The following is a 12893-nucleotide window of genomic DNA, read 5'->3' as shown; positions in this document are numbered from 1 at the left end:
ACTCGAGAACCGCGTACCCGGCACCACGCTCACCCCCAGAAGCTGGCGCGGTAGTCATGTCAGTCTGACTGACTGGGCTCCCCGCGCTGCACGTCTCGTCCTCGCGGCTTCTCGTGTCATAACTAGAGGCTGTACCCCTCCTCCCCTCCCCCGGGTTGGCCCCACACTGGCAACCACCAGTGCGTTCTCCGTATTTGTGAGTCTGTGTTTTTGTTCGTGATTTGTTTCTCCATTTGTTTCTCAGATTCCACATATACGTGAAATCAAATAGTGTTTCTCCTTCTCTGTCCTTCTCAGCATCCTCTGGGTCCACGTGTGTCGTCACGAACGGCGAGACTTCCGTCTGGGTTCGGGACGGGCAGTGCTCGATGCTGTCTGCGCACCGCGTCTCCCTCACCCGCTCGTGCACGGCAGGACGCGGGCTGCCGCCAGGTCTCGGCTCCTGTGAACGTGGTGCTGAGATTCGGAGAGCGAGCGAGCACCGGGCACCGGCAGGAGGGGCAGAGGGAGAGAGAGACCCAAGCAGGCTCCGCGCTGAGTGTGGGGCCCAATGCCGGGCTCGACCTCACGACCCCGAGATCATGACCCGAGTCCCCCAGTCTCCCCTATTTTTTAATTTTTTAAAGAACAATCGCTTCGGAAAATAAAGCGCAGCCCCAGACCTTCTCAGCCGGCTGTGATCAGGCGGCTCTTGGCTCATACGGTCGTCCGAGCGTGTAGACATAGACGGGAACTTGCTGGACTGGCCTACGGCCAGCCTGGAGGAGGAGGACGCAGGAGAAGGGAGAGGAGGACGGCCCTCCCCTCTGGGGGTAAAGACCCAAACCTGTAAATAACTCATTAGCAGGTTGACTCTAACAATGAATTCAACACACACGATTCAACCCAGAGAGTCAAGGACATTTCCATATTAGGAAACATCGAAATTTCAATAGGTAGGAGATGAGTGAAACGCCCCTACAGGCAGCTTTTTTTTTTTTTTTTAATTTTATTTATTTGACAGAGAGAGATCACAAGCAGGCAGAGAGGCAGAGAGGGGGCAGGGAGGGAGGCTCCCTGCCGAGCAGAGAGCCCGATGCGGGGCTCGATCCCAGGACCCTGAGATCATGACCCGAGCCGAAGGCAGAGGCTTAACCCACTGAGCCACCCAGGTGCCCCTATATAAGCAGCTTTAACTGAGTTTTTAGAATATGTTCCAAAGTGCCCTATCCCTTTCACGAGGCAAACTTTCCACATATCGAAGGTGTCGTCCAACATCAGCTGGTTGACGCTGCGTCACCAAACGGCCTTAAGATCTCAGGGGCTTAAAACGTCCGATTTATGTCGTGATTCGTGATTATTGCGATTTCCTCCACAGAGTACCGGGCATATTGGACCTCACGGTCATGCACGAATCCAGATGATCAAACAGCCACCCCGGGAGGTCCCCGGGCACCACACCAGAGGGAAAAGGTAGACACCCAGAGGGCGCAGGCCGTCCGCTCCGGGCTCCCCCGCTTCTGGGCCGACGTCGTCACTCAGCTAGAAGGAAGCGGAGACGAAATACAGTCCTACCCAGGCCCGGAAAGGAGCACCCTTAACCGATCATTAAAAACAAAAACAAAACAACAACCAAAACACACCACCAGCGAACGCCGTTCTTAGTGGTAAGAAACTGCTTGCTTCCCCCCGAGGCTGCCAGCACCGCGTCGCCGTCCTCTCTCAGCCGTCCCGTCGCGCCCCGTGCTGAAGTTCTCGGCGCAGGGAGATGAGAAGAAAGAAAAGGCGTGAGCACCGGGACGGGGACGTCTAGCGTGACTGACCGGGCAAGAGGACAGAAGACACCAATTATTAACTCGGGAACGGAAGTGGGATCCCGCCACGGCCCCTGCCGGCATCAAAGGACAAGAAGGGGACGTCGTGACCACCTCTACACACATCAGTGCGACGCTTTGGGTGAAACGGGCCAATTCCTCGAAAAACACAAGCTACCACAACTAATCCCCCATGAACCAGGCGATCTGAAGAGCCCTACACTTGCAAGAAAATTGAATTCCCGATTTTAAAACTCCACAAAAAGACGTTTTCTGGCCCAGATGATTTCACAGGAGAATCGCAGCACATCCTCGAAGAATCGGTCTGGATGCCGCACAGCCTCCTGCGGAAGAGAAAAGAGGAAAGAACATCTCATTGGCTTCATGAAGCGAGTATTGCTCTGGTGCCAAAACCACACAGAGTTTTTTTTTAAAAAGAGAAAATCGTAGGCTAATGTTTCTCATCAATACGGATGCAACAATCCTTAACAAGATATTAACAAATAGAATTCGGCAACATATAAAAATAATTATATACCGTAACGAGGTGGGATTTACGCCAGGGAAGGGGGCCATTCAGCACTTGAAAACCGGTCAGTGTAATGCACCTTGTTACTAGGATCGCAAAGAAAAATCATGTGAGGGGGCGCCTGGGTGGCTCAGTGCGTTAAGCCTCTGCTTTCAGCTCAGGTCATGATCCCAGAGTCCTGGGATCGAGCCCCGTCGGGCTCTCTGCTCCGCGGGGAGCCTGCTTCCTCCTCTCTCTGCCTGCCTCTCTGCCTACTTGTGATCTTTGTCTGTCGAATAAATAAACAAAATCTTAAAATAATAATAATAATAAAAAAATAAAATAAAATTTAAAAAAAAAGAAAAATCATGTGGGCATAGCGGTCAATGTAGAAAAAGCATTTGACAAAATTCAGCATCTACTTGTGATTTTTTAAAAAATCCTCAGAAAATAGGAACAGAGGGAGTCCCCTCAACTTGGTAAAGGTATCTGCAAAATACTTAGGATTGACACCGGGCTCAGGGCGCCCGGATGGCACCATCAGGTGAGCATCCAGCTCTTGGTTTCGGCTCGGGCTGCGATCTCGGGGTTGTGGGATCGAGCCCCGAGTGTCTGGCTCTGCCCTCAACGGGAAGCCTGCCGAGATCCTCTCTCCCTCTCCCTCTGCCCCCCCACTCGTACGCTCTCTCTCTCTAAAATAAATGATTAAGTCTTAAAGAAAACAAAAGAATTAACGCTGTCCCTCGTGGGGCACGATGAATGCCGTCATCCACGATGGACGGATGGTGAGCCATCGCGAACGTGGTGAGGACGTCTGCTCCCCCCGTCCTACTCATCCCAGTGCAGGAGTTTCCAACCAGGGCAACAGGGCACGCAAAGGTAATAAAAGGCATACAAATCCGAAAGGAAGAAAGGAGACTGCCTGTGTTTGCAGATGACACGAGGATCTCAGCGGGAAATCTTCGGGAATCTACGGAAACACGGAAGGAAACTCCTGGAAGCACCGAGCTCATCGAGGCGGCAGGATATCAGATACACACACAAAACCGATTACGTCTCTACATCCTAGCGAGGACGTGCGGACACTGACATTAAAGACACCAGCGTTAGTCACCCCCAAGATGGTGGAAGACTGGGGTGCGAAGCTAGTGAAACACGCACAGGGTCCGCGTGCTGGGGAAATGCAACGTTGCTGAGTAAACCAAGGCGCTTCTCAATAACTAGACCTACTGGGCTCGTGAGCGGAGACTCGACAGAGAGAAAGACGTCTGTCCTCAGGCTGGCGTGCAGCGTCCACGCGGTTCCCACCGAAACCCCAGCAGGGCTTTTTGAAGACATACATGAGATTATCCTAAGGTTTATATGGAGGGACGAAGGTACTAGAATAGCAAACGTAATTCTGAATAAATAATTGAATCGGAGGAATCGACCTATTAAATTTCAAATCTTACTGTACAGCCAGAAGAGGCAGGACTGCGGTGTGTGTAGGGGCAAAGACACACCGACCAGTGGGACGGGGTGAAGAGCCCAGAAACGGACCCACAACACACCCGACTGGCATGCAGTTCCCGGGAGCGGGGTGTCCCCAAAACCGTGCTAAATCCTCCCTGATTTGAGTACAAGCCCAGACAAGGCTCCTGGCAAACAGTGGCCTCTCCCTCCCTTGCTCTCCACCGGTCCTTCCTAGGAAGGAGCCTCGTTTCTCCAAACCACAGCCCCGCCCTGCTCGGCTCGCGGGCCCCTGGCTCCCGTCCCCTTCCCACCTAATTACCAAAACTGCTTCGAAGAAATCCCACAGCCGAGTCGCCTGGCCAGGGTTTGGGTGGGGAGCCCCGAAGGCAGAGCCCCACTCCGCTCCAGGACACCGGTCCCCATGCCCTGCCCTGCCGTGGTGCTTTTCGTGGCTCGTGCCTATCTCTGGAAGGCAGACGTCTGCTCCGTGCCTGGGGCGCTGCACATTCTGAACAGCCTGAGCCAGGGCCGGCCTCGGTCGGTGGTCACAAGCCAGCAAGCAGCTCTCATTTCCTCACTTTGAACCCTAACGACCGAGCGCAGAACCTCGCGGCTGCGGGACGAGAAGCGGCTGGTGGGTCCCGCCCAGCGTGGAGCGCTGCGGTCCCCAGGACGGCCGCTGGGTGGCAGCCGCGCCCTCCGATTGCAGGAACAGCCCGGAAAGCACCGGCCCAAACGGGGCAGAAATGCGGGGGGACATCTGCCCCCGAGGCTCACTGTCCCGCTCCTGCCGGTCTCCCTCTTCACTCAGGCCAGGCCCAGCCCCTCCTGGAGAGCCATGTCGGACGTCCACAAGTGGGTCTCGCTATAGTCCTTCAGTGACCCGCAGGGCGTGGGCTGGACCTCGGGTCTGTGAGGACGTGTCAGCCAGAGCCTTCTGAGCTCGCCTCTGACGGGGCCGCGACTGTCCCAGGTCCCCTGAGGCCAGGCGTGCGGTGACCGGCGTGTGCGGGCTGCCGGGTGGAGCCTGGGCCCACGTCCCTGGTGTCCTGCCCAGCACACCCGTCCTCTCCCCCAGACCCACCCCAAGACAGATGCTAGACCCCTCCCGGGGAAGAGGGAGGCCCAGAAGAGCCGTGGGCTGTCATCTGAGGTCCCACCCTTGATGCCCGCGGGGACACCCCCTTGGTGAAGGTGCTGGTGACCTCTCGGAGGCCTGGAGCTGCTCTCCCTGTGTCTGGAGTGATGGGGAACCCCGAAAAGGCCGGGCAGGACAGCATGTCAGCCCCAGGCGCGGGTGGACATAATGGTAAGAGCAGCCAGCCTGTCCGTGGGGGCGGCTCTCAGCCCCGGGGCTCCTGGCACAGGAGGGGGGCACAGGACAGGGCTCGGTCAGGGCAGGGTCCAGGACCCAGAGTGCACAGCAGACACTCTGGTGCTGACCTCTGATGTCCATCGCTTGTATGACGGGGATGGAGGGGGCAGGGGGAGATGGCAGGAGGGAGGGACGGAAAGATTAGGGAGCACCAGGATGAAAACCCCTACCCCAGGCTCTGGTCCAGACCCCAAACACACACGCGCTCCCCCCACCCTCCATGCGCCGCTCCCACTGCCCAGCAGAGATCTTTTCATTTCCAGCTTGTTACATTTTTTAACTTTTGTGGGAAAGGATCTGAGGCTTGAGAGCTGCTCTCTGGGACATTCCCGACACCCCCCCCCCCCCGGCCCGGAGCAGTTTCCACAACCCGGCATCTGGGCACTGCCGGCCCCGGCTCTCTCTGGCCTCGGCCCTCCTGGCTGACTGGCTGCCCCGGGGCTCGGGCGCTGGTCTCCCGGGTGGCCTCCTGGCCCCCTCCCTGCCAGCCCCGCCTCCGCGAGAAGGTGTGACCCTGAGAGCCTCGCAGCCCAGGGATCTTGCCAGAACGTCACCACCAGCTGCCGTCACACAGATGAAATCCACATTCTGCACATGGTGACCCAGGAGCTCCTGTGCCCTGGCCTTGGTGACCTCCGGGAGCGCCCTCACCTCCCCCACACCCTCCACGTTCCCACGCCCCTCAGACCTGGGGTCCCTCAGTCAGCCATCCCCCACGTGCCCCAGGGCCCTTGCACATGCCCTTCCACCCTCGAGAGTACTGTTCCCTCCTCCCCTCACCCAGCCTCACCCCAGCACACAGCCTAGCAGTCACCCCTTCCACGAGGTGGGCACCGTGGACACTGTCATTCGTGTGTCCACGCGTGGAGCCCCCGGGCAGGCTACACATTCCGGAAGGCTCTGTCGACCTGTCACCACCTCCCCGTGCCCGCAGGTGCCTGGCAGGAGGCAGGGGCCCGCTCTGGGACAGGGCACGGTCTGCCGCTGTGCCAGCCTCCTCCCATCAGGGCTTCTGGACCGTTCTCCCGTTCCTCCTTCCGAGGGACACATTCCCCGCCCTGCAGACCCCCCACCTCTGGTATCTGGGCTTAGGGGTAAAGTCTGTCTTCAGCCCCACCGTGGCTCCGTCGGCCCGGCTCTGGTCTCCGGGCCCCGGGGTCCGGCTCTGCCTGGGGCCAGGCTCACTGCGGACCCCACACAGCCACCCCGGCCGCCCCCCGACAGCACAGGAACAGCAGCCCGCAGCTCTCCCGCGCAACTGCGAGGTCCTCCCCACCCTGCGAGCCCCCAAAGCAAGTTAGCGCCGCCTGGGCGTGGGGACCGGGACCCAGGTCCAAGGATGGGAGCAGGACGCTCCCGCCCAAACGTCCTGTCTGACCTCAAAGCCCTGGAAAACCACAGCCTGAGCCTCCTGTCCCCTCCCCCCAGGTGGGGGCAGCGGCCACCTGCTCAGCCCAGCCATGTCCTGGCGCCCGCCTGGGCGGCCGCAGCGGATGGGATAGGATCCCACAGCCCCGCCTGGGCGAACCCAGCGCGACTGGTTCTCACTCCTGGTGTGACCCAGATAGCCGGGCTCCAGTGGACACAGCTCACGGGAAAGTGGAGAGTCAGAGAACTCGACACAGTAGCCTAGACTGATGCGGGCCCCCCAGACCCCCCCAGGAACCGTGCAGGAGGGCGGCCGAGGAGCCGAGACCAGAGCCTGGTGACCCTGCGGCTTCACGGACGCTCGGAGCACCGGCCCCATGAGGCTCCAGGGTGCTCGGCCGCCTAAGCAGGCCACAGGTGTGGGGGCCGGGGGGGCCAGCGGGAGGACGCAGGGAAGGGGCCGGCCCCCAGGAGAGGGGACAACCAGAGGAAATCACTTGAGGACCCCTGACACGGAGCCGAGTGTCCCTGGCACACGGAGGGGAGGGTTCCCTCTGGGTTGGTTCCTCGGAGCCTCAGAGGTGTGATCCCAGGGACATTGTCTTGTCCCCCCATATCCACCTCTGGAGTGTCCTGACCTCCCTGTCCCTCCCCTGTGGCTGTCCTTACCTCCCTGTCCCCCTCCCCCATGGCTGTCCTGTCCTCCCTGTGCCCCTCCCCCATGGCTGTCCTGTCCTCCCTGTGCCCCTCCCCCATGGCCATCCTGCCCTCTGTGCCCCTCCCCCGCAGCTGTCCTGCCCCCCATGCCCCTCCCCGAGCTGTAAACTGGCTCCGCCTCTGCTCCAGGCTCTCATCTGCACCCTGGCCCGCAGCTCAGAGGCCCCCCGGAGAGGGTGGTAGGCCAGCTGCTGCTGGAGTCCGGTCTGAGTGGCCGTGATGGGAGCGGGTGTGGGACACGCTGTGGGAAATATGAACCAGCCCCACGGGCCCCGGGTTCCAGCCAGCGTGCCGAGCACCATCCTGAGAGTCTGCGTTCCCCCCTTCCCTCCCAGCTCACCTCCCAGGACGGTGGGTGGGGAGGAGGAGGGAGGGCCGTCCTGGCTCAGACGGAGCATGGATGTCCCCAGAGGAGCACCTGTCGGGAGGAGGGAGCTGAGCGCCCAGGGGTGAGGTGACGCCCAGGACAGCCAGCAATGTGGCCGGACTGCCCTGACGGCACCCGCCGCCCAGGTCAAATGACACCCGTCCCATCCCTCAGAGACAAGGTGGGTGTCGGGGAGGCCGCATCCTTCCGTGGGAATAATTCTGAGTGTTCAGGGAGCCTGGCAGCGACGGTCTTCTGACAAGTGGCCTCTGGAGGACGCCCACGAAGAAAGGACCCAGCCGCCGGGCCTCCTCTCCCTCTGGGCCCCACGGTCATGGCGCCACAGAGGGGGCCACTTCTGCTGCTGGCCCTCAGCCTGGGCCTGGCCGGTGCCCAGAAGACCCTAGCCGACGTGCCGGTACAGCCTGGGTTTAATGCCCACGAGGTAACAGAGCCGGGTCAGGGCCCAGGCACAGTGCTGGGACGAGGAGGCAGGTGCCCCTGGGGGCTTGGCATGGCAGGGTGGCAGCCTCCGGGAGCGGGACCCGGGGAGAGAGGCCAGCCGAGAGGCGAGGGGCGGCCTGGGCCCAGGCACAGGCTCGAAAAGGGACAGCTGCTCCTCACGGAATCTGCCCAGCCCAGACAGGAATGGAGGGTCCTCGCACTCCCACTCGGCCCTGGGGGCAAGGAGGGGCCCAGAGTCCCCCCGGCCTGCCCGTCCCATCTGCCAAACACCCAGCACTGTGGGGAGCGAGGCCAGCACTCGGTGCGGTTCCGGGGCATCCCTCTGGCCTCCCCAGAGCTGGCCAGGGCGTCTGGAACCCAGCAGGGGACAGCGCTACGACCAGACACGGGAGGAGCTGAAGGAAGCGGGGGAGGGAGAGGCAAGAAGGGGACTGGGGGAGACAGAGGGCAGCCCGACAGAGGAGGCCGTTTCCAAAGGGCCAGCTGTGCCCCCGCAGCACACCCTGCCGGCCCTTGAGCTCCCCGGGCGGCGCTCGGTGCTGGGGTGCTGGGGCCTGAGAGCGGAGACTCGGGCCAGGGAGTGTCCACCCCCCTGCACCTTGCACCCCGCAGGTGGAGGGACGCTGGCTGACTATCCAGCTGGCTGCCAGCCGCGCCCACCTGGTCTCCCCAGACGACCCCCTGAGGCTCGGCCTGCATTCCATCTGCACGCGGGGCGAGGATGTGGAGTTCGTCTTGTTCTGGACGTAAGCATGGCCTCTGCAGCCCCTCGCAGAGTGAGCCCGCCCGGAGGCTTCCCAAGGGACAGTGACCAGTGGGGAGGACCAGAGGGACACAAGACACTAAGCTGCAGGCTTGAGACACCCCCTGAGAGGCGTAAGATCTAACTTCAGAAGCCCCAGAGGTTTACGACGGGGGGCCGGGGACAGACCCGCACACGCCCGGTCCCTCCCGCCGTGGAAGCCACTAGCCCGGGCAGGGCTGGGCCTCGCACTGGTCAGGTGACGGGGAGCATCGACGGTGATGACACGCTGTGCTGGTGTCAGCCATACCTAGACCTGTCCTGCACCCAGGGCCTTGAGGACCCCAAGTTAGGGCCACAGCCTTGCTGGAGCTTGGCCATAGACACCCACCCCAAGGGCCGGGCGCTCCCAGGGTCCACGGGCACCGAGCCCACGCCCCACCCACCCCAGCAGGGACACTGAAGACCCCGGGGCGGTGGGCCAAAAAGGAGGGCCCTATGTGTGGAGCCCAGTGACTAGGGACAGCCAGGACCAGTCCCCCACCCAGAAACCTGGAGCTCCAAGCCAGGGACAGACAGGGTCCCACTCCTTCCGGGGGGTTTGGCTCCATTCCGGCAACAAGGAAGTCGCTGGTTCCTCACTCCTGCCCTCTAGCCCTGTCCCCAGCTGGATGACCTCAGGAGCCCAGGCAGCCGAGAGACTCAGGCAGACACCTGGGACCTCGGCCAGGGTGCCTCCGATGTCCCCAGGGGCTGGGAGCCAGGAAGAGGACGTGACCACCATATGCCCCTCTTTTCCCCAGGGGAGAGGGGGTGTGCAAAGGAGTGAACATCACCGTCCACCCAACCGGGCTCCAAGGCCAGTTCCAAGGCTTCCGTGAGTAGCCCGTCCTCTGGCCTGGGTGTCACGCTGGACGGGGACGCTCGATGTCCCGAACCAGGGCCGGGGCTGGAGGTAGACAGCCTCCCGGGGTCCTGCGCTGTCCGGGGTTGTGTCGGGGCGGGGGGGGCAGAGGAGAGAGGCTTCACCTGTGGCCGGGCCGGGGTCGCCCACAGTGGAAGGAGGCGCCAGCATGCACGTCTGCTTCGTGAGCACAGACCACCGCAACCTCATTCTTTACATCCGCCTCGAGGACGCCGGCGAGGTCACCAGCCTGTGGGCTCTGCTGGGTAGGTGGCGGCTCTCCGGACGCCGGGCGGGGGCCTCTGCCCAACACCTGGGCTTAGGGGGGGCGGGGCTCCGGGGGTGCTGGCGCCACCAGGGACCCTGTGGGTACTTCCCCCGGGCACCTGTCCCTCAGGTGGGGCAGCCCTGCCCCTGCCCGCTCGCTCCCTCGGGAGTTCACTCAGACTCGTCCGCGGTGTGCACGTGTGGGAGTGTGCGCACGTGTGGGTGTGTGCATACATGTGTGTCTGCGTGGTGTCCCGGGATCGGGGACACTGTCCGAACAGAAAGGCCCCCTGTCTTGACTGGGGACCCTAAAGGCCCTGAGTCCCGTCAGGCCCAGAAAGTGGAAGAGGTGTGTGGGGCGTCCGGGGGGGGTGGGGCGCCGCGGGGGGGGGTGGGGCGTCGCGGGGGGGGGGTGGGGCGTCCGGGGGGTGGGGCGTCGCGGGGCGGTGGGGCGTCCCGGGGGAGGGTGTGGAGGATGGGCTGGGCGGGTGGCGGCGCCTTGTCCTGAGGACTAGATGGAGGCGGCGGGGGCGTCCGGGGCCGGCCGGGTGGCGCAGGCAGCAGGCTGCCCTGTGAAGGGGGCGCCCCCGGAAGGAGCGCTGTCCCTACTGCGCAAGGGCGGACCTGCTCCCGGGGCAGACGGGGACGGAAGGCACCAGGGCTGAGGCCGCAGCCGCCAGCCAGTCAGCAGCTGGGCTCGGGCCGGCAAGAGGAGGGGGCGCTCGGAGAAAAGACGCGGCCTCCGGACTCTGGGCCCCTCTGACCTCAGCCAGAAGAACGCGCGGGGACCCCACGTGGCTGCGGAAGTTCCTTGAGTACGCGGCCAGATTCCACCTGCGGAAGGCCCCCGTCTTCAACCTCGACGGTAAGCGCGGCGCTCCGGGCACCCCCCCACCGAGACCAGGCCGCCGTGTTGGGCCTCACCGCCGGGCCCGGAACCCCCAGGAGCAGTGACAGGCACAAGACCAGAGCAAGCAAAAAGACGGCCAGCCTCTCCGGGGCCGCAGCCGGTTGGCCCAGTGCCGGGCGCCCCGCCTGCCAGATGGCACGAAGCCCCTAGAACACAGCAACCCGGGCACAATATCCGTCCCCACCCTGTGGATTCGGATACTGGGGTCCGAGGGGCTTGGAAACAAGGCCAAGGCCACCCCAGCAGACTCACCCCGACACCCCTTCCCTGTGCGCCGTTCAGTCCGTCAACACACGCATGCCAGGCTGTTTGGGGGGGCGGGGGGGGAAGCATGGAGAACAAGGCGGACACACCCTCTAGCCCTCCCCCGGGCTACCCAGGGTCTCTGCAGGCCCGTCCCTGATCTGTCAGGGACAAGGGAGCCCGGAGCAGGGGAGCATGGCCGCGCTGCAGGGGCAACAACGCCTGGGGGGAGGGGGGAGAACCGAGGGGCGGTGGGGGGAGTCTGGGTCAAAGTGAGGGCACAGGGCCGTGGCAGGACACGGCGGCCCGTGGGTGCTGGACTGCAGAAGGCAAGCTGCTCCCCAGCGAGGGCCGCCGGCTGCACACCGGGTTTGGTTGGTTTCAAAGGGAATGGACGAAACCCTGGGATCCCTATCCTGTCCTCTCCCCTCCACAGCCCGGTGCCCCGCAGCTGAAGCCTAGGTCAGGGCCGCCGGAGATGTCCCGCCTGGCCCTCCTGACCCCTGCCCTGGCCTCCCTCCCCTCCCCCTGCCTTGCTTGCCCTGGGGCCTCCCGAACCCCTGGGCCACCTGAGGCAGCCCCTCCAGCCTGAGCCTGAGCCCGGCCTCCAGCCGTCCCCTTCCTGGCCTCTCCCAGCCGGGCCCAGGGCTGTGAGAACGCTCCGAGTGGCCGGGAGGGGACCGGCAGCCCCCAGGGCTCTGGGCCACCGCAAGCACAGTATTGCAGGGGCGCGGGGACAACCCCGCTAGGGTCTGGCCTGGGGCTCCTCTGACCCACTTCCACCTGGGTCCTGCTCTGGGTCAACTCCGGAGAGGTGCGCCGGGCCGGGGAGCCGCGCCTCAAGGCCCGCCCAGGTCAGAGAGCACCGAGGGCACCCAGGACCCGCCCACGCACTCCCGGAGAAGAGCAGGGAGACGGGCCCAGGCACCTGCCCGACAGGGGAGCCCAGACCGGCCAGTACCCTTTCCTGGAGGTCAAGGGGGCCAGCAGGGGCCGCCCCCCTCTTCCCGGGTGAGCAGAAGACACCCCAGGGAAGGGCAGGCTCTCCAGAAACTGGGTCAGCGGCCTCCACAGGACCTTCTGCAAATGTCAGAGGCAGGTATGACCAGATCCTGCCCCAGAACCAATTCTGCGAAGACAAGACCACGCCCCTCGGGAGGCCACGCCCCTCGGGAGGCCACGCCCCTCGGGAGGCCACGCCCCCGCACAGGCCGCAGCCACCGCGCCCCAACCAAGCGCCTGAGGTCGGCACCTTCGCCCGGAGCCCCCGCCCGCCCCGCCCGGCCCCCAGCGGACGTCCACCTGCCGCTCGCTCGGACGCTCCGCGAGACCAGCGGGTGCCCGAGGCGCGCCGCTTGCGCGGGAACCAGAAAACCCAAAGTCCAGACACAGAATGGCCGCGGTACAGTGAGAAAGTAACGCTCATTTAGCCAGAAACCTGCAGGCTTTATACGGAGAAAAAATCTTCAAGTCCTTCCTCTGGGACAGTGAAAAAGTGACTTAAGTAAATGGATATGGGGTTCCTTGCATAGTCTTCAATATCGTAAATATGTCATAATCCTCAGGTTAAACTGTGCCTCCAAGAAATTCAATCAATATTCCGGCGGGGCGCGGCGAGGGTGCGGGGGGGCTCCGTCGGTGAAGCCTCTGCCTTCCGCTGGGGTCACGGTCTCAGGGTCCTGGGATCGAGCCGGCATCGGGCTCCCAGCCTGCCTCTCCCTCTGCCTCTGCCTGCCTCTCCCCCGCTCGTGTGCCCCTCGCTCGCTCGCTCAAATAAGTCAA

At 63.2% G+C, this 12893-nt stretch overlaps 1 protein-coding gene across 1 annotated transcript; it reads left to right on the top strand.

Annotated features, from left to right (window-relative positions):
• Positions 1–7914: 7914 nt before the first annotated feature.
• On the top strand, positions 7915–12541 carry LOC308353421 (lipocalin 1-like; the record flags this gene model as incomplete). The annotated part of the gene is made up of 6 exons (XM_080820257.1): positions 7915–8025; positions 8658–8791; positions 9591–9664; positions 9844–9957; positions 10728–10823; positions 12186–12541. The coding sequence occupies 6 exons, from the start codon at positions 7915–7917 to the stop codon at positions 12539–12541; spliced, it is 885 nt and encodes a 294-aa protein (XP_080676383.1).
• Positions 12542–12893: the final 352 nt, after the last annotated feature.

The sequence above is a fragment of the Martes martes genome (genome assembly GCF_963455335.1).
Source record: "Martes martes genome assembly, chromosome: 12".
NCBI lineage: Eukaryota > Metazoa > Chordata > Mammalia > Carnivora > Mustelidae > Martes > Martes martes.
This window is presented reverse-complemented; position numbering and strand designations above follow the sequence as displayed.